Source organism: Rhea pennata, chromosome 31, assembly GCF_028389875.1.
Source record: "Rhea pennata isolate bPtePen1 chromosome 31, bPtePen1.pri, whole genome shotgun sequence".
NCBI classification, from domain to species: Eukaryota; Metazoa; Chordata; class Aves; order Rheiformes; family Rheidae; genus Rhea; species Rhea pennata.
The window spans coordinates 2463231-2486216 of record NC_084693.1 but is presented as its reverse complement, the minus strand read 5'-3'; the positions used below and the strand labels follow the sequence as shown (position 1 = coordinate 2486216).

At 70.4% G+C, this 22986-nt stretch overlaps 3 protein-coding genes across 13 annotated transcripts; 2 read left to right on the top strand and 1 right to left on the bottom strand.

The window, feature by feature from the left end:
- Window positions 1-17: 17 nt before the first annotated feature.
- On the bottom strand, window positions 18-4255 carry SCNM1 (sodium channel modifier 1). Of its 2 annotated transcripts, none has more exons than XM_062597936.1 (8): window positions 4140-4255; window positions 1427-1497; window positions 1187-1275; window positions 1011-1108; window positions 841-935; window positions 564-736; window positions 288-445; window positions 18-215 (listed from the first exon to the last, which is right to left on the bottom strand). In XM_062597936.1, exons 1-8 carry the CDS (start codon window positions 4188-4190, stop codon window positions 171-173), a joined length of 780 nt encoding a protein of 259 aa, XP_062453920.1. In that variant the 5' UTR covers window positions 4191-4255; the 3' UTR covers window positions 18-170. The 2 variants fall into 2 exon arrangements, with proteins under 2 accessions (XP_062453920.1, XP_062453919.1); XM_062597935.1 differs by having other exon boundaries at window positions 288-420.
- A 311-nt stretch (window positions 4256-4566) lies between these two features.
- On the top strand, window positions 4567-7155 carry LYSMD1 (LysM domain containing 1). The gene is made up of 3 exons (XM_062597817.1): window positions 4567-5104; window positions 6257-6504; window positions 6644-7155. Exons 1-3 carry the CDS (start codon window positions 4988-4990, stop codon window positions 6798-6800), a joined length of 522 nt encoding a protein of 173 aa, XP_062453801.1. The 5' UTR covers window positions 4567-4987; the 3' UTR covers window positions 6801-7155.
- Window positions 7156-8564: 1409 nt separating this feature from the next.
- SEMA6C (semaphorin 6C) lies at window positions 8565-22957 on the top strand. Of its 10 annotated transcripts, XM_062598133.1 has the most exons (19): window positions 8815-8886; window positions 10125-10343; window positions 10470-10584; window positions 11485-11542; window positions 11616-11672; window positions 12428-12529; window positions 12689-12779; window positions 13102-13230; window positions 13893-13981; window positions 14114-14331; window positions 15060-15191; window positions 15286-15441; window positions 16314-16496; window positions 18369-18506; window positions 19633-19710; window positions 19860-19915; window positions 20191-20232; window positions 21549-21562; window positions 21695-22312. In XM_062598133.1, the coding sequence occupies exons 2-19, from the start codon at window positions 10232-10234 to the stop codon at window positions 22226-22228; spliced, it is 2304 nt and encodes a 767-aa protein (XP_062454117.1). In that variant the 5' UTR covers window positions 8815-8886; window positions 10125-10231; the 3' UTR covers window positions 22229-22312. The 10 variants fall into 10 exon arrangements, with proteins under 10 accessions (XP_062454111.1, XP_062454117.1, XP_062454112.1 ...); XM_062598127.1 differs by lacking the exon at window positions 8815-8886 and adding an exon at window positions 8565-8608 and having other exon boundaries at window positions 10177-10343; window positions 21560-22957; XM_062598128.1 differs by having other exon boundaries at window positions 13102-13224; window positions 21560-22957.
- Window positions 22958-22986: the final 29 nt, after the last annotated feature.

The following is a 22986-nucleotide window of genomic DNA, read 5'->3' as shown; positions in this document are numbered from 1 at the left end:
ACGGCTCGGACACGTCCTTCACCTCCAGCTGCCTCTATTAACGCGGGGCTTGGGGAGGGCTGGCGGCGCCCCCGGGGTGCCATCCCTCTGGGCACTGGCAGGACGGACAGGAGCCTCAGGCCGGCAGCAGCACAGGCGGCTCGTCCTCATCGGAGTCGAACTCGGCGTTCTCATCCTTCACCCACTTGCCGGAGCGGTCCTGGATCCAGCCAGCGCTGGGGACGGACGGACAGACAGTGAGATGTGGCTTATCACAGGGCTCCCCGCGCCAACGGGGCCACGCTCACCTCCGGAGCTGCAGGTACCGCTCCAGGGCCTGGCGTCTCTCGGGGTTGAGGGCTTCGGGCTGGCTTGCAGGTGACGGCGAGGCTTTTCCTTTGCCGCTTCGCTGGGTCTGGCCTGCAGCTGCCTTTGGTGCGTCTGGGAGAGCGGAGAGGAGCGTGAGCTGGCAAGACACGCAGAAAGAGAAACCGAGGCAGGGCCAGGGCTGAGAACAAGCTGAGAACCCAGCGTCCTGCCTCTCCAGCACCAGCGTGGCCCCGGAGTCGCCGTCCCACCGTTACCTGCTCGCCTGCTGCGGTGGCCCAGCAGCAGGGCCGCCGAGGTGGTGTCCACAGCCTCCCTGCCCCTCTGCAAGGAGACCCCAGGCTCTGGCTGCCCCATGGCAGTGACACGCGCAGAGGCAGCGCTCGGCTCCATCCGAGTCGTACCCGCTTTCGAGCTCTTTCTGTCCGCCCTAGGACAGGACGGGCGTCAGGCCCAGCTCCAGCCGTCGTCCCTAAACGCCGCCCCACGAGCGCCCGTAATCAGCCAGGGGATGGCGACCGAGGAAGGTCTTACCCGGTCCTCCGGCAGCGGCTGCTGTAGGGAGCAGCTTTCAGCAGAGCGCTCTGGGCTATCCTCCTCGTTCGCACCAGCAAAGGGGCCGGGGAGCCCTGGGGAGAAGGGGCAGAGCTCAAGGCAGCCCGGCAGAGGATCTGGCCGGGAGGGGAAGAGGCGTCCGCACCCACCTGCGTGCCCGCCTCCTCCGCCCGCACAAATTCCTCGTGCTGTCGCTTCTGCACCTCGTTCTCAAACGAACGCTTCCTGCCGTAGAAGCTCTGCAGGCCTGGAAGAGAGCGAGAGGGTCGTGGGCCGGCCCAGCGTGGCCGGTGGCAACCTCCCGCCACGGGGCCTGTGCACTTACTGGCGATGTGTTTCTTGCCGGCCCTGTGGACCGCCAGCACGTCCAGCGTGTCAAAGATGGGGCGGTGGGCGCACACGGTGCAGGCGTACCTGTGCCAGGGAGGAGGCGCCGTCAGGCTCGCCCAGCCCCACGCTCGGAGATCAACAGAGCAGCCCCCGGCGGCAAGAGAGGTTCAAGCTGCTCCTGCTGCCCAGGCCCGTGGGAACTCGGGGTTTGCCCACCCGCGGGCGTCCCGCTCACCTCCCGCTCCTGAGCAGCAGCGCCTCGTCCTCAGGGATGTAGTTGGCAAGTAGATCTGCAACACGTTGTTTCTGAGAGGGATGAATGAGACGACGTTACAGAATCGCAGAATGGCTGAGGTTGGAAAGAACCTCTGGAGATCATCCAGTCCGACCCCCCTGCTCAAGAAGGGTCACCTACAGCACACTGTCCAACACTGCATCCAGGCAGGTTTCGCACGTCTCCGGAGAAGGAGACTCCACAGCCTCTCTGGGCAACCTGTTCCAGTGCTCCGCCACCCTCACAGTAAAGAAGTTTTTCCTCATATTCAGGTGGAACTTCCCATGATTCAGTTTTGGCCTGTTGCCTCTATCTGGGCACCACTGAGAAGAGTCTGGCCCCATCCCCTTGACATCCTCCCTTCGGCTATTCGCATACATTGATCAGATCCCCGCCTCAGTCTTCTCTTCTCCAGGCTGAACAGGCCCAGCTCTCGCAGCCGTTCCTCATAGGGCAGGTGCTCCAGACCTTTAACCATCTTAGTAGCCCTACACTGGACTCTCTCCAGTAGCTCCATGTCTCTTTAACTGGGGAGCCCAGCACTGGACACGGTACTGCAAATGTGGCCTCAAAGCGGTTAGCCGCTGCCAGAGGGGATTTCTGCCCCCAGTTCACCCTGAGGTCTCACCAGGCCGAGTGGGACAGACCAGGGGACCAACCCTCATTCTCAGCTCAGCCGCCCCATGGACACATCCACCCCTCAGCCAGGAAACCTGGGCACCCTGGGGACCTCCAAAGGATGGAGGGCAGGCAGGATGGGGGGGGGAGAGGTCTGGAGGGGACATTTGGAGGCAGACAGGATGGGAGGGCAGGTCTGGGGGGAAATTTGGGAGCAGGCAGGACGGGGTCAGGTCTGGGAGGACACTTAGGGGCAGGCAGGACAGGGGGACAGGTCCAGGGGGGAACATTTGGGGGCAGGCAGGAGAGTGGACAGGTCCAGGGGGAACATTTGGGGGCAGGCAGGACAGGGGGGCAGGTCCGGGGGACATTTGGGGGCAGGCAGGACGGGGGAAGCAGGTCGGGGGGGCATTTGGGGGCAGGCAGGACAGGGGGACAGGTCCAGGAGGGCATTTGGGGGCAGGCAGGACGGGGGGGACAGGTCCGGGGGGGGCATTTGGGGGCAGGCAGGATGGGGGGGACAGGTCCAGGGAGCATTTGGGGGCAGGCAGGACGGGCAGGACAGGTCCGGGGGGCATTGGGTGGCAGGCAAGATGGGGGGGGGCAGGTCCAGGGGGCATTTGGGGGCAGGCAGGATGGGCAGGACAGGTCCAGGGGGCATTGGGGGGCAGACAGGACGGGGGAAGCAGGTCCAGGGGGCATTGGGGGGCAGGCAGGACGGGGGGGCACGTCCGGGGGGGCATTTGGGGGCAGGCAGGATGGGCGGGACAGGTCCGGGGGGGCATTTGGGGGCAGGCAGGACGAGGGGGGCAGGTCCGGGGGGCATTGGGGGGCAGGCAGAACGGGCGGGACAGGTCCGGGGGGCATTGGGGGGCAGGCAGGACGGGGGGGGCAGGTCCGGGGGGCATTGGGGGGCAGGCAGGACAGGCGGGACAGGTCCGGGGGGCATTTGGGGGCAGGCAGGATGGGGGGGCAGGTCCGGGGGGGGCACTTGGGGGCAGGCAGGATGGGGGGGCAGGTCCAGGGGGCATTTGGGGGCAGGCAGGATGGGGGGGCAGGTCCGGGGGGCATTGGGGGGCAGGCAAGATGGGGGGGGCAGGTCCGGGGGGCATTTGGGGGCAGGCAGGATGGGCAGGACAGGTCCAGGGGGCATTGGGGGGCAGACAGGACGGGGGAAGCAGGTCCGGGGGGCATTGGGGGGCAGGCAGGACGGGGGGGGGCAGGTCCGGGGGGCATTGGGGGGCAGGCAGGACAGGCGGGACAGGTCCGGGGGGCATTTGGGGGCAGGCAGGATGGGGGGGCAGGTCCGGGGGGGGCACTTGGGGGCAGGCAGGATGGGGGGGCAGGTCCAGGGGGCATTTGGGGGCAGGCAGGATGGGGGGGCAGGTCCGGGGGGCATTGGGGGGCAGGCAAGATGGGGGGGGCAGGTCCGGGGGGCATTTGGGGGCAGGCAGGATGGGCAGGACAGGTCCAGGGGGCATTGGGGGGCAGACAGGACGGGGGAAGCAGGTCCGGGGGGCATTGGGGGGCAGGCAGGACGGGCGGGACAGGTCCGGGGAGGCATTTGGGGGCAGGCAGGATGGGGGGGCAGGTCCGGGGGGGGCACTTGGGGGCAGGCAGGACGGGGGGGCAGGTCCGGGGGGCATTTGGGGGCAGGCAGGACGAGGGGGGCAGGTCCGGGGGGCATTGGGGGGCAGGCAGAACGGGCGGGACAGGTCCGGGGGGCATTTGGGGGCAGGCAGGACGAGGGGGGCAGGTCCGGGGGGCATTGGGGGGCAGGCAGGACAGGCGGGGCAGGTCCGGGGGGGGCATTTGGGGGCAGGCAGGACGGGGGGGCAGGTCCGGGGGGGGCACTTGGGGGCAGGTAGGACGGGCAGGACAGGTCCGGGGGGCATTTGGGGGCAGGCAGGACGGGGGGGCAGGTCCGGGGGGCATTTGGGGGCAGGCAGGACGAGGGGGGGACAGGTCCGGGGGGCATTTGGGGGCCGGGGATATTTGGGACCCTGGGTTGCCGGTGCGCTGGGGAGGGAGGAGCCGGAGGTGCCGGAGCTCCCACCTGCAGCACGCTGAGCTGTCCAGGGTCGTCTCCATCCCGCTTGAAGGACATGGCGGCCGCCGGCGCCGCCCGCGGTTACCATGGGAACCGCCCCTTCCTCCCCGCTTCCGGGCTCCCCTGCGCGGCGCGGCGACCAATAGGAAGGGGAGAGGGGCGGGGCCGGCGCGCCCATAGTGCCTTGCGGCGGCGAGAGGGGCGCCGCGCGGCATGCTGGGAGCTGTAGTTCTTGGGGCAGAGACCCTGTAGCCCGCTGTAGGGGTGGTCAAGGAGGCCTGAGGAGGGGGAACAAGGAGCTAGAAGGGGCAGGGAGGGGCGGGGGGGAAGAGCCAGCTGGCGGGGGGGCTGCCCTCTGGTGGGGGGGGGGGGGAGAGCGCCGTGCAGGGGGCGCGGCTGCCGCCGGGGACTACATCTCCCAGAGGCCTTTGCGAGGGCCGCGGCGGCCTGGCGCCTGCTGCCTCGTCCGCCGCCCGGCTGGGACTCGAGGGGGCCCGGGCGGGCTGGGGAGGGGAGGGGGGGGGGCTGGCGGCGGTGCTGAGGGAGGGCCGGGGCCGGGGGGCCGAGGGACGCGGCCGAAGGGCCCCCTGCCCTTAGCGTCACCCCCGCTCCCTCCCCCACGCGGGGCGGCCGCGCCCGGACGCCTGGGCCCTCCCCTCCCCCAACCGCGGGAAGCGGGGTGCTGCCCCCCCCCCACACCCACCCACTCCCCCGGCCCCAGCAGGGGGGTGTCGGTTTGGCCCGTGGGGTGGGCTGGGAGTTGGGGGGGGGGGCGGAGAGGGGTGTTAGCATGAGACCCCCCGGTGCGGGCCGGGGCGCCGGCGGGGGTCGGCGGTGAGCGGGGCCGCTCCGCCATGGCGGCGGCGCCCCCCGGGCGGCGGGGAGCGGCGCTGGGCGGGCTGCCGGGCCTCGAGCATCGCCTGGAGCCCGGGGACACGCTGGCGGGCCTGGCGCTGCGCTACGGCGTCACGGTGAGCGGCGCTGGGGGGGGGGGGGGCTGGGGCAGGGGGCTGCTGGGGAGAGGGGGTGGCGGGGGGGGGGGTCCAGACATCCAGACTCTGGGGTCTGGGTTGGCGCTATGGGGCGGGGTGACTGCCGTGGGGCAGAGAGGGTAGGATGCCCTGGGGCTGGCCGGGGGGCATGGGGGCCCCGTCCCTGTCCCCCTCCCTCTCCACCTTGTCTCCATGCCATCCCCATCCCTGTCTCTGTCCCCATCCTGCCCCCATTGCCGTCCCTGTCCCATCCCATCCGTCTCCATCCCATTCCCATTTCATTCTTCATCCCTGTCCCATCCCATCCCCGTGTCTGTCCTCATCCTGTCCCATCTCCATCCCATCCGTCTCCATCCCATTCCCATCTCATTCTTCATCTCTGTCCCATCCCATCCCTGTCTCTGTCCCCATCCTGCCCCCATTGCCGTCCCTGTCCCATCCCATCCGTCTCCATCCCATTCCCATTTCATTCTTCATCCCTGTCCCATCCCATCCCCGTGTCTGTCCTCATCCTGTCCCATCTCCATCCCATCCGTCTCCATCCCATTCCCATCTCATTCTTCATCCCTGTCCCATCCCATCCCTGTCTCTGTCCCCATCCTGCCCCCATTGCCGTCCCTGTCCCATCCCATCCGTCTCCATCCCATTCCCATTTCATTCTTCATCCCTGTCCCATCCCATCCCCGTGTCTGTCCTCATCCTGTCCCATCTCCATCCCATCCGTCTCCATCCCATTCCCATCTCATTCTTCATCCCTGTCCCATCCCATCCCCGTGTCTGTCCCCATCCTGTCCCATCTCCATCCCATCTGTGTCCCCATCCGATGCTGTTCCCATACTCGTTCCTCTCCCTGTCTCTGTCCCATCTCCATCTCATCCCTGTCCCATGCCTGTCCCGTCCCACCCCCACCCTCATCCCTTTCTGTGTCCCCGTCCCCATCCCTGTCCCCATCGCTGTCTCTGTCCACATTGCATTCCATCCCTGTCCTCATCCCATATTGTCCCCATTCCTGTCCCCAACCCTGTCTCTGTCCCCATTCCATCCCCATCCCATCCTGTTGCATCCCATCCCTGTCCCATCCCATCCCTGTTCCCACCCCTGTTTCCATCCCATCCCTCCTGGTTCCCACAGATGGAGCAGATCAAACGTGCCAACCGCCTCTACACCTCTGACACCATTTTCCTCAAACCGACGCTCCTTATCCCTGGGCAACTGGGCCCTGAGGAAGAGGAGGAGGAGGAGGAGGGAGCCGTGGGCCCGGCCTGCCCCGCCACGTCCCGCCACGACCTCTCCGCCACCGATTTCCTCCGGCAGATCGATGCCGAGATCCGCCTGTCCAAGGCCGCCGCAACTCGCCAGCTTCGCGAGGGCGACGCGGGGTGAGCGCCGTCCCCGCGTCCCTTGCCCCGGCTTTTGGGGCAAAACCCGAGGGTTTTGGAGGGCCCGTTCGACTCGGGGACGGGCGATTTCGGTGGGCGCGGCCACCTCGTGTTGTCACGCCGCTGTCTCCCCTCGCAGCAGCGTCGCCGAGGCCGAAGGCACCCGGACGCCTGACCCAGGGGCCCGCTCGGCACCCCAGGGTGCCCGGCGCGCCCTGCTCGGCCCCCGGCCCCTCACCAGGACGCCGCGGGCAGCCGCCCTGCGCGATGCCGAGGACGAGATCTTCACGCTGTGACGGGGCACCCTGGAGACGCCCCGACAGGTCGGGGACGCCCCCAGCCCCGGCACCCAGCTCCAGATGCTTGGGTTAGCAGCCACAGGGCCTGGGGGGCTCTGGGAGGCACTGGAAAATACTGGGAGGTGCTAGGGCAAGGCCACGCGGGGCTGGATTTACCAGCCGACGTTTTTCCCCCCGATCGTATTTATTGGTGTATTTTTGTTCCTGGTTTTTTGGGGGGAGCCCGTTTTCCTCCGTGCCAGCACCTGGACCCCAGTGAGTTTGGGGTCTCCTAGGGATGGGGATGGGGTCTGTCACCCCCTTTGCCTTCCCCCTTCTCCCCTGAGCCTGTAAATAAAAGGGAGCACTGTCACCCGGCTCTGCCTGCTCCGCCACCCTCCGTGGGGACACAGTCGTCCCGTTGGGGACACAGTTATTCCCCCGGGGCCGTGGTCACAGCCCTGGCGACACCAACACCCCTCTGGGGATAAGGTCATCCCCTCCCCCTGGGATGTGTCGCCTTCTGGGGACGTGGGGCCATGCTCATTCCTTTGTGGACACTGTCACCCCCTTGGGGACGTGGTCACCGCTGGGGATGCAGTCACAGCCGTGGGGATGCAGTCACGCTCCCCAGGGACACGATCACCCCTCTGGGGACACAGTCACCCCTGCTGGCTCGGTCACAGCCTTAGGGACATGGTCACCCCCCCCCCCAGGACAGAGTCACCCTGCCAGGGACATGGTATTCCCCTGGGGACATGGTTACCCCCAGTAACATGGTCACAGTCCTAGGGACACGGTCACCCCCTGCCCCCCTCCAGGATGTCCCCAGGGTCCCCCCAGACCCCTTTTCCTCCAGAGTCCCCCAGGACCCTCAGTGTCACCTCATCCCCCAGGGCTCCTTGTTGTCCCTTAAGCCACCGTGTCGCTCCCCAAGGACCCCTGGGATGTCCCCAGGGCCACCCTATCCCACTGATCCCACAGCCCCAGTGCTCCCAGCCCTCCCAGTAGCTCCCGGTCCCTACTGGGGCACAGCCCCTGGACACACACGCGCGCGCTCATGTGTGTGGGTGTAGCTATGCGTGCACACAACCATGCACACGCCTGTGCAAGCGCTCACATGCAGACATGCGCACACACATGGATACGCAGTGACACAAACGTGTATGGACGCTCGTGCACGCATGTGTGTGCACGCACAGGCGCAGGAAAGGCCCTGTCTGCACGCGTCTGCACACGCATGTGCATTCACACGTGTGCGTGCATGGCGAGCTACGCTGGCGCGTGTCCCGCTGCCCTGCAGTTAGCACGGCTAATTGGGATCATCTCATTAGTGGGGATTAACGGCTATCTATAGGCAGCCGGAGCAGGGGAGGTGACACGGGGGGGGACACACCGCAGGGACACAGGGATGCCCCCCCCCCCGCCCCGGGAGCCCCCCAAATCCCCTAAATCCTCCGGCCTAATCCAGGCCCTGCGCCAGGGCTGCCGTCCAGGACGCCTGGGCCCCCTCCCGGCGGCGGGGGTGGGGACGGGCCCGGATGCCTGGGTTCCTTCCTGCCCCCGCTTGTCGGCCCCCCAGGAGGGCCGGACGCCTGGGCCCTTCTCCAGGCAAAAGGGCTGGGGGCAGCTGGAGGAGGGGGCGCAGCCCCCGGACGCCTGGGTCCGCCGGCTCGTCCCCCCCCATGGCACGCAGCGCGGCGTCACCCGCGCCCGGCGCTATCCCGGGGTCCCAGGGCGCCTCCGGCCGTGCCCCGCTCCGGCCCTGCGCGGGGCAGGAAGCCACTTCCGAGCGGGAAACGTCGCTCCGGCTCCGGAGCCGCGAGGTTGTTGTGTTCGGGAGGAAACAAAGGAGCCGGCGGCGGCCCGGTGCCACCGGCGGGCACCGCGCGGGCGCCATCGGAGCGCCGGGCCGGGCACGCGCGCGACCTTCCCGCGTGCCCGGGCCCCCGCGACCTCGTCGCACACACGCGTGTGTGTGTGTGTGCGTGTGTGTGCACGCGTGCTGGCAGCTCCCGGGGCGGCGGGCGAGACGGTGCCCGCGGGGGCACCCGTGAGCGGGCGTGCGGGCGCCTGTGCGCTCGCACGGGGCCGTGCGTGCACGGTGCGTGTGTGTACGCAGGGGGGCACACGCGTGTGCAAAGCCAGCCACGCACCTCTGTTGGGGCAGGCGGCGCAATCGCTTCGGGGCACACGCGTGTGCAAGCCCGCGAGCGCGCGTTGGGGCAGGCGGCGGGAGCGCAGCCGGGCACACGCGCGTGCAAAGCCGCGCCCGGGGCCGGGGCCGCCCCGCGCCGCCGCCGCCGCCCGGGGCCGGGATCGGGGCGGGGCCGCGGGGCCGCGCGCGGCGGAGCCGGGACCGGGTACCGCGGGGTGTCGGGGGCGCCGCGCGCGTGGGGAGGAGGGGGGGGGGCGGCGGCGGCGCGGGGCCGCGCGTGTCCGCGCGTGTCGCGTCCCGCGCGGGTCAGCGCACCCGCCGTGGCCGTGCGCGCTGCTGCAGCTGGGGTGCGCACAGGCGGCCAGCGGCGCGGGTGTGCGGCCGTGCGGGTGTGCGGCCGTGCGGGTGTGCGGCCGTGCGGGTGGGCGGCCGTGCGGGTGTGCGGGTGGGCGCGCGTGCCCGCGTGTGCGCCCAGCCGTGCTCGCGCTGGTGCCCCCGTGCCCCAGCTGCGCTGCGCTGGCAGCGGCTCCCAGTCCCCGGCGCACTGGGAGCACTGGGCGGCTCTAGGAGTGCTGGGGTGGGGGAGCGCTGGGAGCCCCCGCGCTGCAGGTCTGCGCTGGGTGGGGGGTGGGGTGAGGGGGGACCAAGGAGGGTCCCGAGGGAGCCGGGGGGGGGGCAGGGGGAGCAGGTGACGTCGGGGTCCGGGCGAGCGCGAGTGTCCCCACGCGCGGGGCTGCCCGTCCCGGCTGTCCCCATCCCCGGGACTGGCCGTCCTGGGTGTCCCCCATCCCCGGGACCCCCCGTCTCGGGTGTTCCCATCCGCGGGACCCCCCGTCTCGGGTGTCCCCGTCCTCGGGACTACCCGTCCGGGCTGTCCCCATCCCCAGGACTGGCCGTCATGGGTGTCCCCATCCCCGGGACCCCCCTCCCCGGCTGTCCCCATCCCCGGGACCCCCCCGTCCCGGCTGTCCCCATCCCCGGGACCCCCCATCCCAGCTGTCCCCACGCCCGGGCTTCCAGGATCCCCCCCGTTGGGGTGCCTGTGCCCCCCATGGGTGCCAGGTGCAGCTTGGGTCCCCCACCCTGGCTGTCACTCCAGCCAGGTGACAGCCACAACACTCCCCCCCACACACACCTCAAACCCCCCCCCCAACCTTTGGGCTTAACCCCTTCCTGCCCGGCAGGGTGGCTGCAGCTCGGACGCCTGGGCCCACCGCCGGTCCCGTTTCTCCCTAGGGTGCCGGGCGGCTGTGTGGGTGCTGAGCCCCCCCCCCCCAGCTCAGCCCCAAAGATGCCGCCGGCCCTCCTCTTCCTCCTCCTCCTCCTGCTCCTCGGGGGGCCGAGGGGGACGGCGCTGTCCTTCCCCCAGGACCTGGTGGCCCGCAGCACCGTGGGGCTGGCAGGTGAGCGGGCGAGCGGCACGGGGCCGGGGGCAGCGGCCGTGTGTGTGTGTGTGTGTGTGTGTGTGTGTGTGTGTGCGAGGGTCATGCACGCTGCTGTCCGTCCGTCTGTCCCCCCCACCTCGGCAGGCACCGCCGCCTACCCCCGCTTCGGCGGCCTCCAGGGCGACAACGTCACGGCGCAGCTCGGCCTCGACTTCCAGCGCATGCTGCGCCTCAACGGCACCCTCTTCGTGGCGGCCCGGTGAGCGGGACCCCCGGGGCGCGCGTGCGCGCGGCCTCCGCCCTTGCACGCCTCCTCGCCCCCCCTGCACGCCTTGTCACCCCCCTGCACGCCTCCTCATCCTCTTGCACGTCCCGAGCCCTCTTCAATGTCCCTGTTCTCCTTTGCAAATCCCTGGGCCCCCTCTCGCGTCCCCGTGTCCCCTCACACGTCCCTGTGCCCCTCACGTGTCCCCGTGCCCCTTGCACATCCCCATGCCACTTGCATGTCCCTGTGCCCCTTGCACGTCCCCATGTCCCCTCGCATGTCCCCGTGCCCCTCATGTGTCCCCGTGCCCCTTGCACATCCCCATGCCACTTGCATGTCCCTGTGCCCCTTGCACGTCCCCATGTCCCCTCGCATGTCCCCGTGCCCCTCACGTGTTCCTGTGCCCCTTGCACGTCCCCATGTCCCCTCGCATGTCCCCGTGCCCCTCACGTGTCCCCGTGCCCCTTGCCCGTCCCCATGTCCCCTCGCATGTCCCCGTGCCCCTCACGCGTCCCCGTGCCCCGTGCACATCCCCTTGCATGTCCCTGTGCCCCTCGCATGTCCCCATGCCCCTTGCACATCCCCATGTCCCCTTATACATCCCCGTGCCCCTCACGTGTCCCCGTGCCTCTTGCACATCCCCATGTCCCCTTGCACATCTCCGTGCCCCTCACGTGTCCCCGTGCCTCTTGCACATCCCCATGTCCCCTTGCACATCCCCGTGCCCCTCACGTGTCCCCATGCCTCTTGCACATCCCCATGTCCCCTTGCACATCCCCGTGCCCCTCACGTGTCCCCGTGCCTCTTGCACGTCCCTATGCCCACCCAATGTGTCCCCATGCCCCTCGCACGTCCCTGTGCCCCTTGCACGCTCACAACTGGTCCTCCCCCCAGGGACCACGTTTATGCCTTCGACCTGGGGCAGGACAAGCGGACGCTGTACCCCGAGCGGGTAAGGGGTTCGCCGGGGCAGGGGGTGCCGGGGTGGGGGGCCGCCGGTGCCCAGCCGCCCTCTCGCCCGGCAGCACCTCACGTGGGAGACGCGGGACCGGGAGAACTGCGCCGTGCGGGGCAAGCTGCAGGTACGGGGGGGGGCTACAGGGGCCGGGCCGGGGGGCCGAGGGCTGGGGGGGGCATGGGGCAAGGGCTATAGAGGGTATGGGGGCTTGGAGGCATGGGCTATAGGGGGCATGGGGGCATATAGGGGTATGGGATATAGGATATAGGGGGTATGGGGGCATGGGGGCATGGGCTGTAGGGGGTATGGGGGCATATGGGGGCATATGGGGGCATGAGGCACAGTGTATAGGGGGTATAGAGGCATATGGGAGTATGGGACACAGGCTATAGGGGGTATGGGGGCATGGGGGTATGGGTTATAGGGGGTATGGGGGTGTATGGGGGCATGGGGGTACAAGCTATAGGGGGTATGGGGGCATGAGGGTATGAGCTATAGGGGGTATGGGGGCATGGGCTATAGGGGCATGAGGTATGGGGGCACAGGCTATAGGGGGCATGGAGGCATGGGCTATAGGGGGCATTAGAGCACAGGGGTACGGGACAGGCTATAGGGGGTATAGGGACACAGGCTATAGGGGGTATGGGGCCATGGGCTACAGGGGATACAGGGGTATGAAGTGCGGGCGAGGGGGGGGACATGGGGGCGCGGGGGCCCAGGGGACGGGGCGCGGGACATAGGGGACATGGGGACAGAGGGGGACAGACGAGGGGCCCAGCTCCTCGTGGGGCTGGGGCAGCTGGGGGCCCCGTGCCCCGCCCCGTGTCCCCACGTCCCCCCCGTGTCCCCACGTCCCCCTCCACGTCCCCCCCCACGCAGGATGAGTGCTACAACTACATCAAGGTGCTGGTGCCGCGCGACGCCCGGACCCTCCTCGTCTGCGGGACCAACGCCTTCAACCCGCTGTGCCGCACCTACGGGGTGGGTGCCCCCCCGGGGAGGGCGCGCGGGCCGGGGGGGGCAGGGTGCACTGAGCGCGGGGGGGGGCTCAGCGGCTCGGTGCCCGGGCTGGGGGGTGGGGTGGGTGGGGGTCAGGGTGCGCTGAGCGCGGGGGGGCTCAGTGGCTCGGTGCCCCCCCAGGTGGGCACCCTGGCGCAGGAGGGCGAGGAGGTGAGCGGCCAGGCCCGGTGCCCCTTCGACACCAAGCACAGCAGCGTCGCCCTCTTCGCCGGTGGGTGCCCGGAGCGCGGGGGGGGGGGGGGGACAGGGACACCCAGAGCAGGGGGTGGCAGGGACACCCAGAGCGCGGGAGGGGGTGACAGGGACACCCAGAGCAGGGGGTGGCAGGGACACCCGGAGCGCGGGAGGGGGTGACAGGGACACCCAGAGCAGGGGGGTGACAGGGACACCCGGAGCGGGGAGGACGAGGACCCTGGCGGGGACCCGGACCCCGGCACCGTGGCGGGGACGAGGACCCGGGCACGGGTGTGTGTGTGTGTGTGTGTGTGTGTGTGTCCCGGTGCCCTGCGTCACCCGGCGCGCCTGTCCCGCAGACGGCAGCCTGTACTCGGCCACGGTGGCCGACTTCCAGGCGAGCGACGCGGTGATCTACCGGAGCCCGGGCGCCGGCGGCCCCCCGCTGCGCACCCTCAAGTACAGCTCCCGCTGGCTCCAGGGTACCGGTGGGCGACAGGGTGTAGGAGTACGGGGGGACGTGGGGGTACAGGGAGATACAGGCGGACGCCGCACGGGGATACAGGGTAGTATGGGGGCACAGGGGGAGAGGGTGCAGGGTACAGGCAGTATGAGGGTACAGAGGGACGATGCATGGGGGTACAGGGTGATACAGGCAGACAGGGTGTGGGGGTACAGGGGCACAGGAGGACAATGTGTGGGGGTACAGGGTGATGCTACAGGCGGATAGGGCATGGGGGTACAGGCTGATACAGGGTATAGGGGGGTGGGGGTATGGAGGTGTAGGGTGATACAGGCAGACAGGGTGTGGGGATACAGGGGCACAGGAGGACAATGTGTGGGGGTACAGGGTGATACAGGGTATAGGGGGGTGGCTATGGAGGTGCAGGGTAATACAGGCGGACAGGGTGTGGGGGTACAGGTGCACAGGAGGACAATGCGTGGGGGTACAGGGTGATGCTACAGGCGGATAGGGCATGGAGGTACAGGGCGGTACAGGGGATAGGGGGTTGGGGTATGGCGATACAGGGTGATACAGGCAGACGGGGCCTGGGGGTGCAGGGTGACGGCAGGGGGGGCAGGGCCGGCCCCGGACGCCTGGGCCCCCCCCCGGCGGGCTCATGGCCCCCCGCCCCCCCCCCCCCCCCAGAGCCCCACTTCGTGCAGGCGCTGCCCTACGGCCCCTACGTCTACTTCTTCTTCCGGGAGATCGCCGTGGAGCTCAGCGCCCTGGGCAAGGTGGGAGACCCCCCCCCCCCGCCACCTCCGGCGCCCATCCCCGCGGCGTCCGGCCGGGTGCCCGCGCCCCGCCGCGGGCGCTGACCACCCCACCCCGCCCTGCTTCCTCCGCGGCGGGTGCCCGCGGCGCAGGTGGCGGTGGCCCGGGTGGCCCGGGTGTGCCGCAACGACCGCGGGGGCTCGGCGCGGGTGCTCGAGCGCCGCTGGACCTCCTTCCTCAAGGCCCGGCTCAACTGCTCGGTGCCGGGCGACGCCGTCTTCTACTTCGACGTGCTGGAGGCCGTGACGCCGCCGCGGCGCCTGCACGGGCGCCCCGCCGTGCTCGCCCTCTTCGGCACCCAGCGCAACAGGCACGCGGCCGCGGGGGCGCGGGATGTGGCACGGGGACATGGGGCATGGGACATGGCACGGGGACATGGGTCATGGGGACATGGCACAGGGACATGGGACATGGCATGGGGCCTGGGGACCTGGGGACACGAGACATGGGGGAACGGGACATGGCATGGGGACATGGGGACACAGCACATGGCATGGGGCCTGGGGACATGAGACATAGGGGCATGGGGACATGGCATGAGGACATGGGACATGGGGACACAAGACACGGGGGCATGGGGACATGGCATGGGGACATGGGGACATGGGGACACAGCACATGGCATGAGGACAGGGGACATGGGGACACGAAATACGGACAGAGGGACACGGGACATGAGAACACAGGACGTGACATGGGACATGGGGACCTGGGGACACAGGGACCTGGGGACAGAGGGACCTGGAGACAGAGGGACATGGCATGGGGACATGGGACATGGGGACGTGGGACATAGGGACACAGGGACACGGCATGAGGACACGGACATGGGGCATAAGGACCTGGGGACCTAGGGCTGCAGGGACATGGGACATGGCGTGGGGACAGGGGGCGCGGAGACACCGGGACACGGACATAGGGCCACGGGGCCGCGTGCACCCGGGGCGAGCGGGCCCGCGGGAGGTCCCCGGGGTGCCACCGGCGGCGTGTCCCCGTCCGTCCGTCCGTCCGTCCGTCCAGCCGTCCGTCCCGCCGCAGCATCCCCGGCTCGGCCGTCTGCGCCTTCTACCTGGCCGACGTGGAGCGGGCGTTCGAGGGGCGCTTCCAGGAGCAGCGCGGCCCCGACGGCGCCTGGACCCCCGTGCCCGAGGAGCGGGTGCCGCGGCCCAGGTAGCGCCCGGACGCCTGGGCCCCCTGCCCGTGCGGCGGCGGCGGCGGCGGTTGGGGTGGGTGGCGCGGGTGCTCACGGCTCCGGCGCCCGCAGGCCGGGCTGCTGCGCTGGCTCCGGCTCGGCGGCGGCGTTCGGCGCCTCCGGCGACCTCCCCGACGAGACGCTGGCCTTCGCCAAGGCGCACCCGCTGCTGCGCGACGCCGTGCCGCCCGCCACCGGCCGGCCCCTCTTCACCCGCACCGGCAGCAGGTAGGGGGGCCCCCGGGGACTCCCCACCCCGCGGGTGGGCGAGAGTTGTGCGAGACGGAGGGCAGGGTGCGGGGCGCCGGCGTGGCCGGGGACCCTGGGCACGGCGGCGGTGCAAGGCCCGAGGGGGGTGGGCTTGCGGGTGTGCAAGGCTCCGGAGCAAGGGTGTGCAAGGACCCAGTGCAAAGTAAGGGGGACGGGGTGAGGGGAAGGCTGCCGTGCAAGGGGTGGGTGCAGAGAGGGGGCGTGAGGGTGTACAGTGGGGCTAACGGGCCACAGTGCAAGGGCGTGCAGTGGGGGTGCAAGGGCATGCAGTGGGAGTGCAAGGGGGTGCAGTGGGGGGGTACAAGGGCATGCAATGGGAGTGCAAGGGTGTGCAATGGGGGGGTGCAAGGGCATGCAGTGGAGGGTGCAAGGGCGTGCAATGGGGGTGCAGGGGCGTGCAGTGGAGGGTGCAATGGGAATGCAGTGGGGGGGTGCAAGGGCGTGCAGTGGGAGTGCAAGGGCGTGCAGTGGGGGGTGCAAGGGTGTGCAATGGGGGTGCAAGGTTGCCATGCTTGCTGTAAAGGGGGGGAGGGGGCGCAAAGGCCTGCGTGGAGTTTGAAGCGCCTGGTGCAAGGAGGGTGCAAGGCAATGGTGCAAGGGGGAGTGCAAGGCAATGGTGCAAGGGCGGGGGTGCAAGGCAATGGTGCAAACGGGGGGGGGGAGGTGCAAGAGCCCAGCGCATCAGTGTGCAAGACCCCGCGCGAGGCCCCGGGCGTGCGAGGCGGCGGTCGTGAGCGCGGGTGAGGCCCCGGTGCAAGGGCGTGCAAGGCCCGGGGGGGCGTGCGAGGGCCGCGTGCAAGGCGGCAGCGCGAGGGCGCCGTGCGGCGCAGGCTGACGCAGCTGGCGGTGGACGCGGGCGCGGGGCCCCGGGGCGGCCACACCGTGCTCTTCCTGGGCGCCGAGGACGGGCGGGTGCTGAAGGTGCTGGCGGCGGCGCCGGAGCCCGGGGCCACCCCGGGGCCCGGCTCCGAGACGCTGCTGCTGGAGGAGATCAGCCTCTACGACCCCGGGCGGTGAGGCCCGGACGCCTGGGTCCCGGGGGGGGGGTGGGGGGTGGGGGGTGGGGTGGGGGGGTGATGGCAGCGGGTGCTCAGTGCTGCCTCTGTGCCTCAGTTTCCCCATGTGCAGAGGAGGGGCTGGGGGGTGGGAAGAGCCGGGGGTGGGGGTAGGGATGGGGGTCCATCCTGAGGCCATGGGTGCTGATTGGTGCTGTGGGGTGGAAGGTGGCGATGGGTGTCCTGGAGCACGTGGGTGCCATGGGGTGCTGATGGGTGCCATGGGGCCATGCGGGCCCATGGGGCACAAGATGGTGTGGGACCATGCAGGTGCCATGAGGTGCTGATGGGTGCCATGGGGTGCTGATGGGCGCCACGGATCCATGTGGGCACTGTGGGGCATGAGTGGGGGCTGTGGGGCCATGCAGGTACCATGGGGTGCTGATGGGTGCCATGGGGTGCTGATGGGTGCCACGGATCCATGTGGGCACTGTGGGGCATGAGTGGGGGCTGTGGGGCCATGCAGGTGCAATGGGGTGCTGTGGGTGCCATGGGTCCATGTGGGGCATGAGTGGGGGCTGTGGGGCCATGCAGGTGCCATGGGGTGCTGATGGGTGCTGTGGGTGCCATGGGCCCATGTGGGCACTGTGGGGCATGAGTGGGGGCTGTGGGGCCATTCTGGTGCCATGGTGTGCTGATGGGTGCTGTGGGTGCCATGGGCCCATGTGGGGCATGAGTGGGGGCTGTGGGGTCATGCAGGTGCCATGGGGTGCCGATGGGTGCTGTGGGGTGCTGATGGGTGCCATAGGTCCGTGTGGGCACTGTAGGGCATGAGTGGGGCCATGCAGGTGCCATGGGGTGCTGATGGGTGCCATGGGGTGCTGATGGGTGCCATGGGCCCATGTGGGGCATGAGTGGGGGCTGTGGGGTCATGCAGGTGCCATGGGGTGCCGATGGGTGCTGTGGGGTGCTGATGGGTGCCATAGGTCCGTGTGGGCACTGTAGGGCATGAGTGGGGTCATGCAGGTGCCATGGGGTGCTGATGGGTGCCGTGGGGTGCTGTGGGTGCCATGGGCCCATGTGGGGCATGAGTGGGGACTGTGGGGTCATGCAGGTGCCATGGGGTGCCGATGGGTGCTGTGGGGTGCTGATGGGTGCCATAGGTCCGTGTGGGCACTGTAGGGCATGAGTGGGGCCATGCAGGTGCCATGGGGTGCTGATGGGTGCTGTGGGGTGCTGATGGGTGCCATGGGCCCATGTGGGGCATGAGTGGGGGCTGTGGGGCCATGCAGGTGCCATGGGGTGCTGATGGGTGCTGTGGGGTGCTGTGGGTGCCATGGGGCCATGTGGGGCATGAGTGGGGGCTGTGGGGCCATGCAGGTGCCATGGGGTGCTGATGGGTGCCATGGATCCATGTGGGCACTGTGGGGCATGAGTGGGGGCTGTGGGACCATGCAGGTGCCATGGGGTGCTGTGGGGTGCTGTGGGTGCCATGGGGCCATGTGGGGCATGAGTGGGGGCTGTGGGGCCATGCAGGTGCCATGGGGTGCTGATGGGTGCAATGGGGTGCTGATGGGTGCCATGGATCCATGTGGGCACTGTGGGGCATGAATGGGGGCTGTGGGGCCATGCAGGTGCCATGGGGTGCTGATGGGTGCCATGGGCCCATGTGGGGCATGAGTGGGGGCTGTGGGGCCATGCAGGTGCCATGGGGTGCTGATGGGTGCCATGGGCCCATGTGGGGCATGAGTGGGGGCTGTGGGGCCATGCAGGTGCCATGGGGTGCTGATGGGTGCCGTGGGGTGCAGACGGGTGCCACCTGGGGCCGACGGGTGCCGTGGGGCGCCGGTGGGTGCCGTGGGGCGCTGACGGGAGCGGCGGCGGGTGCAGGTGCCGGGGGCCGCGGGGCGCGAGCCGGGTGCTGGGGCTGGAGCTGCACCCGCCGGGCCGGGAGCTGTACGTGGCCTTCGCCGGGTGCCTGGTGCGGCTGCCGCTGAGCCGCTGCGCCCGGCACGGCGCCTGCCGCAGGTGAGCGGCGCGGGGCGAGCGGGTGTGAGAGCGTGCAAGGGCACGGGGGGGGTGCAAGGGCACGGGGGGATGCAAGGGCACGGGGGGATGCAAGGGCGCAGGGGGGTGTGCAAGGGCACGGGGGGGGACAAGGGCACGGGGGTGCAAGGGCACAGGGTGTGCACGGGCATGAGGGCGGGTGAGGGCATGCGCTGTGCGAGGGTGTGGGGTGTGCAAGGGTATAGGGTGTGCAACGGTACATGAGTGTGCAAGGGCACAGGGGTGCAAGGGCCTGGGGTGTGCATGGGCATGAGAGCGGGTGAAGGCATGGGCTGTGCGAGGGTATGGGGTGTGCAAGGGCACGGGGTGTGCAAGGGCATGAGAGCGGGTGAGCGCATGGGCTGTGCGAGGGTATGGGGTGTGCAAGGGCACGGGGGTGTGCAAGGGCATGGGGGGTGCAAGGGCATGAGAGCGGGTGAGGGCACGGGCTGTGCGAGGGTATGGGGTGTACAAGGGCACGGGGGTGTGCAAGGGCACGGGGGGTGCGCAAAGGCACGGGGGGTGCAAAGGCACAGGGGGTGTGCAAGGGCACGGGGGTGCAAGGGCACAGCAGGGTGTGCAAGGGCACGGGGGGGTGCAAGGGCACAGGGGTGCAAGGGCCTGGGGTGTGCATGGGCATGAGAGTGGGTGAGGGCATGGGCTGTGCGAGGGTATGGGGTGTGCAAGGGCACATGGGTGTGCAAGGGCCTGGGGTGTGCATGGGCATGAGAGCAGGTGAGGGCACGGGCTGTGCGAGGGTATGGGGTGCGCAATGGCACATGGGTGTGCAAGGGCACATGGGTGTGCAAGGGCATGAGAGCAGGTGAGGGCACGGGCTGTGCGAGGGTATGGGGTGCGCAATGGCACATGGGTGTGCAAGGGCACATGGGTGTGCAAGGGCCTGGGGTGTGCAAGGGCACGAGAGCAGGTGAGGGCACGGGCCGGGCGAGGGTGTGGGGTGTGCGCCGGCGCGGGGCGGGGGGAAAGAGGGGTGTGTGTGTGTGTGTGTGTGTGTGTGTGTGTGTGCGTGTGCGCGCAGTGACCCGGGGCGTGCGCGGGGGGCACGCGGGCGTGCGAGGCCGGGCGCTGAGGCCGCGCCGCGCCGCAGGAGCTGCCTGGCCGCCCGCGACCCCTACTGCGTGTGGCTGCCGCCCGGCCGCTGCGTCCCCTTCTCCGAGGACCTCCCGTAAGCCCCCCCCGGGGACTCCCCACCCCACCCCACCCCACCCGACACCCCGCTCACCCGCGTCCCCCTGCTCGCGGGGACGCCGGGGCCGGCGGCTGACACGCGCGCGTGTCTGTGTCTGTGTGTCCCCCCCAACCCCGTGTCGCCAGGTCGGGCTTCGAGCAGGACGTGGACGGAGCCCCCGGGCTCCCGGGGACCTGCCAAGGTGGACGGGGACACAGGGGGACACGGGGGGGGGTGTGTGGGGGGGGGACATGGGGGGTGCTGGTGGCACCAAGGGGGACGTCGGTGGCGTCGGGAGGTGTGGAGGCCTCGGGGGGTGGGGTGGGATGGGGGTGGAGGTCCCGGGGGTGTTGGTGGCCCTGGAGGCTGCAGGGGGCACTGGGGAATGGGGTGGGGTGGGGGGACACACCGGAGGCACATGGGGGGTGGCCCCCAGGGGTCCCAGCCTGACCCCCCCCCCTCCCCCTGCTCGCACAGATGTGCCGACCACCGGGGACGGCGACGGGGACTTGGCCCACGGTCAGTAGCACCCGTCATCCCGCCCCCGAGCACCGTGGGGTGACACTGCATGTCCTGGGACCCCAGGGACCATGGAGGGATCTGGGAACTAGGGAGAGACCCAGATGGGCCTGGGCCCGTGGAGGGACCCTGGGGACCAGGAGGGACCCCAGAGACCATGGAGTGACCCAAGGGCCAGGAGGAACCTCAGGGCCCGTGGAGGGACCCTGGGGACCAGGAGGGACCCCAGAGACCATGGAGTGACCCAAGGGCCAGGAGGAACCTCAGGGCCCGTGGAGGGACCCTGGGGACCAGGAGGGACCCCAGAGACCATGGAGTGACCCAAGGGCCAGGAGGAACCTCAGGGCCCGTGGAGAGACCCTGGGGACCAGGGAGGGACCCCCAGACCAGGAGGGACCCCTGGGGCTGAGGAGGGATCCTAGGGGGCAGGAGGGACCCCAGGGACTGGGGAGGGGTCTCAGGCACCAGGAGGGACCCAAGGGCCCACGGAAGGAGCCACAGACCAGCGAGAGACCCAAGAACCAGGAGAGACCCAAGGGCCTGGGGAGGGACCCAAGAACCAGGGGGGACCCAAGGGCCCATGGAGGGACTCTCAGACCAGGAGGCCCATGGAGGGACCCCGAGGACCAGGGCAGGCCCCAAGGGCCAGGAGGGACCCAAGGGCCCACAGAGGGACCCACTGGCCTGGGTAGGCCCCAAGGACCAGGAGGAATCCCAGGGCCCCTGGAGGGACCCACCAACCTGGGTAGGCCCCAAGGACCAGGAGGGACCCAAGGGCCCATGGAGGGAGCCACAGACCAGTGAGGGGCCCAAGGGCCCAGGGAGGGACCCCGAGGACCAGAGCAGGCCCCAAGGGCCAGGAGAAACCCCAGGGCCCACGGAGGGACCCACCGACCTGGGTAGGCCCCAAGGACCAGGAGAGATCCAAGGACCCATAGAGGGGCCCACTGACCTGGATAGGCCCCAAGGACCAGGAGGAACCCCAGGGCCCATGGAGGGACCCACTGACCTGGGTGGGCCGCAATGACCAGGAGGGACCCAAGGGCCCCTGGAGAGACCCATGGACCAGGGAGGGCCCCAATGACCAGGAGGGACCCAAGGGCCCATGGAGAGACCCACAGACCTGGGTGGGCCCCAATGACCAGGAGGGACCCAAGGGCCCATGGAGGGACCTCGTGGACCAGCAGGGACCCCAGGGAATGGGAGTCACCCATGAACCAGGAGCGAGGATGGGGACCCCAGGGCCCTTTCTGGGGAGGGGGGAGGACCCGGGTGCCCGGGCGGGGGCCGGGCTCTGACGCGGCTCCCACCCGCAGGGGTGCGGCAGGACGCGCCGGGCGCCTCGGTGCCGCTGCCGGTGCTGGCGGGCTGCGTGCTGGGCGCCTTCGTGCTGGGCGCCCTGGCCGCTGGGCTGCTGGCTGCCTGCTACCGGGGCGGGCCCGGGGCACCCAAGGGCGCCGAGGCGCCGCCGGCTCACCCCACCGCCCGCCTCTACCCGCCGCTGCCACCCCGCTGCGGCGACCCACAGCAGCACCCGGAGCTGGCCCAGCTGCCCACGCCGGAGGCCACCCCGGAGCCGCCGGCCAGGACGCCCCGGGAGCGCGGGCCCAGCACCCCGGGGTGCCGCCGGTGCCCGCCGCCGGCCTCGCCGCCCCTGGACGAGCTGCTGCGGCGGCTGCACGGGGCCGGCGGCTCGGGGTGCCCGGTGGTGGCCCCGGCGGGGGCCGGTCGGCAGGGGGAATGGGAGCAGCCGGGCGTCGGGCGCAACCGGGGCGCTCGGCGCTTCGACGTGCCCCCCGAGAGCCCCCCGGCGCCGAGACGCTCGCTCGGGGGGCCGGCGCGGGCGCTCGCCCGCGTGCACTCGGCGGGGGCCGTCGGGGGGCTGCCGCCCGCCCCCCGGCCTGGCGCCCTCGGGCGCTCGCTCTCCGCCAAGCCCCAGCTGCCACCCAAGCCCCTGCCGCTGCCACCCGCCGCCGCTGCTCCCGGGCGGCCCTGAGCCGGCACCGACGTCCCCGGTGTCCCCCCGCCTTCCCCGCGGCCTCCGAGACGGGCGTCCCCCAAGCCAGCCCGGTCTCCCAGCCCTTGGCGACAGGGTCGCTGCTCCCTGAGCCACCCTCACGTGGCAGCCCTGGGTGATGGGACCCCCACGTCCCCATGTCCCAGCGCCTGGTGATGAAGGTCTCCACGTCCCCGGCCACCATCGCGTCCAGCACCTGGTGATGAGGGTCTCCACGTCCCCTGCCACCTTCGTGTCCCAGCCCCTGGAGACGGAGGTCCCCACATTCCGACGCCCCTTCCATCGCCCTGGGTGACAGGGATTCTCCCAGCCCCTTGTGACAACGGGTCTCTGTTTCCCAAGCCCTGGGTGACGAGGGGGGAACCATCATTTCCCAGCCCCCACTGACAGAGGTCTCCGTGCCCATGGTCATCCTCACGTCCCACCCCTGGGTGATGGGGTCCCCGTGTCCCCGGCCACCCTCAATGTCCCAGCCCCTGGTGACGAGGGTCCCCGGCTCCTTCCTTCCTTCCTAATTTATTTGCGCGGCTGAAGCCACCGCGGCAGCGCGGTCCCTCGCTGAAGGCTGCGGCCACCTCAGGGACGCGGGGGACCGAGGAAGGGCGCCGGGCGGGGGGCCTCGGCGCGCTGGCGCTCGCCTCGTCCTACCGTGTAGGACCGGGACTCGGCCCCGGGCGCCCGCGGCGATTACATGGTTTTTCATGTTTTTCTCCGGTGCCCGCCTGGTTTTGTCCGGG

What these genes read in the sequence shown, in the direction of transcription:
- SEMA6C (XM_062598127.1), top strand. Translation starts at nt 10,232, where the DNA reads ATGCCGCCGGCCCTCCTCTTCCTCCTCCTCCTCCTGCTCCTCGGGGGG. An exon ending in ACCCTCTTCGTGGCGGCCCG is followed by an intron (nt 10,585 to 11,484) that starts GTGAGCGGGACC and finishes TCCTCCCCCCAG; the next exon opens with GGACCACGTTTATGCCTTCG. An exon ending in GCTCCCGGGGACCTGCCAAG is followed by an intron (nt 19,916 to 20,190) that starts GTGGACGGGGAC and finishes CTGCTCGCACAG; the next exon opens with ATGTGCCGACCACCGGGGAC.
- SCNM1 (XM_062597935.1), bottom strand. Translation starts at nt 4,190, where the DNA reads ATGTCCTTCAAGCGGGATGGAGACGACCCTGGACAGCTCAGCGTGCTG. An exon ending in CGGCAAGAAACACATCGCCA is followed by an intron (nt 1,109 to 1,186) that starts GTAAGTGCACAG and finishes GCTCTCTTCCAG; the next exon opens with GCCTGCAGAGCTTCTACGGC. An exon ending in CCACCGCAGCAGGCGAGCAG is followed by an intron (nt 421 to 563) that starts GTAACGGTGGGA and finishes CCGCTCTCCCAG; the next exon opens with ACGCACCAAAGGCAGCTGCA.
- LYSMD1 (XM_062597817.1), top strand. Translation starts at nt 4,988, where the DNA reads ATGGCGGCGGCGCCCCCCGGGCGGCGGGGAGCGGCGCTGGGCGGGCTG. An exon ending in CGCTGCGCTACGGCGTCACG is followed by an intron (nt 5,105 to 6,256) that starts GTGAGCGGCGCT and finishes TGGTTCCCACAG; the next exon opens with ATGGAGCAGATCAAACGTGC. An exon ending in CTTCGCGAGGGCGACGCGGG is followed by an intron (nt 6,505 to 6,643) that starts GTGAGCGCCGTC and finishes CTCCCCTCGCAG; the next exon opens with CAGCGTCGCCGAGGCCGAAG.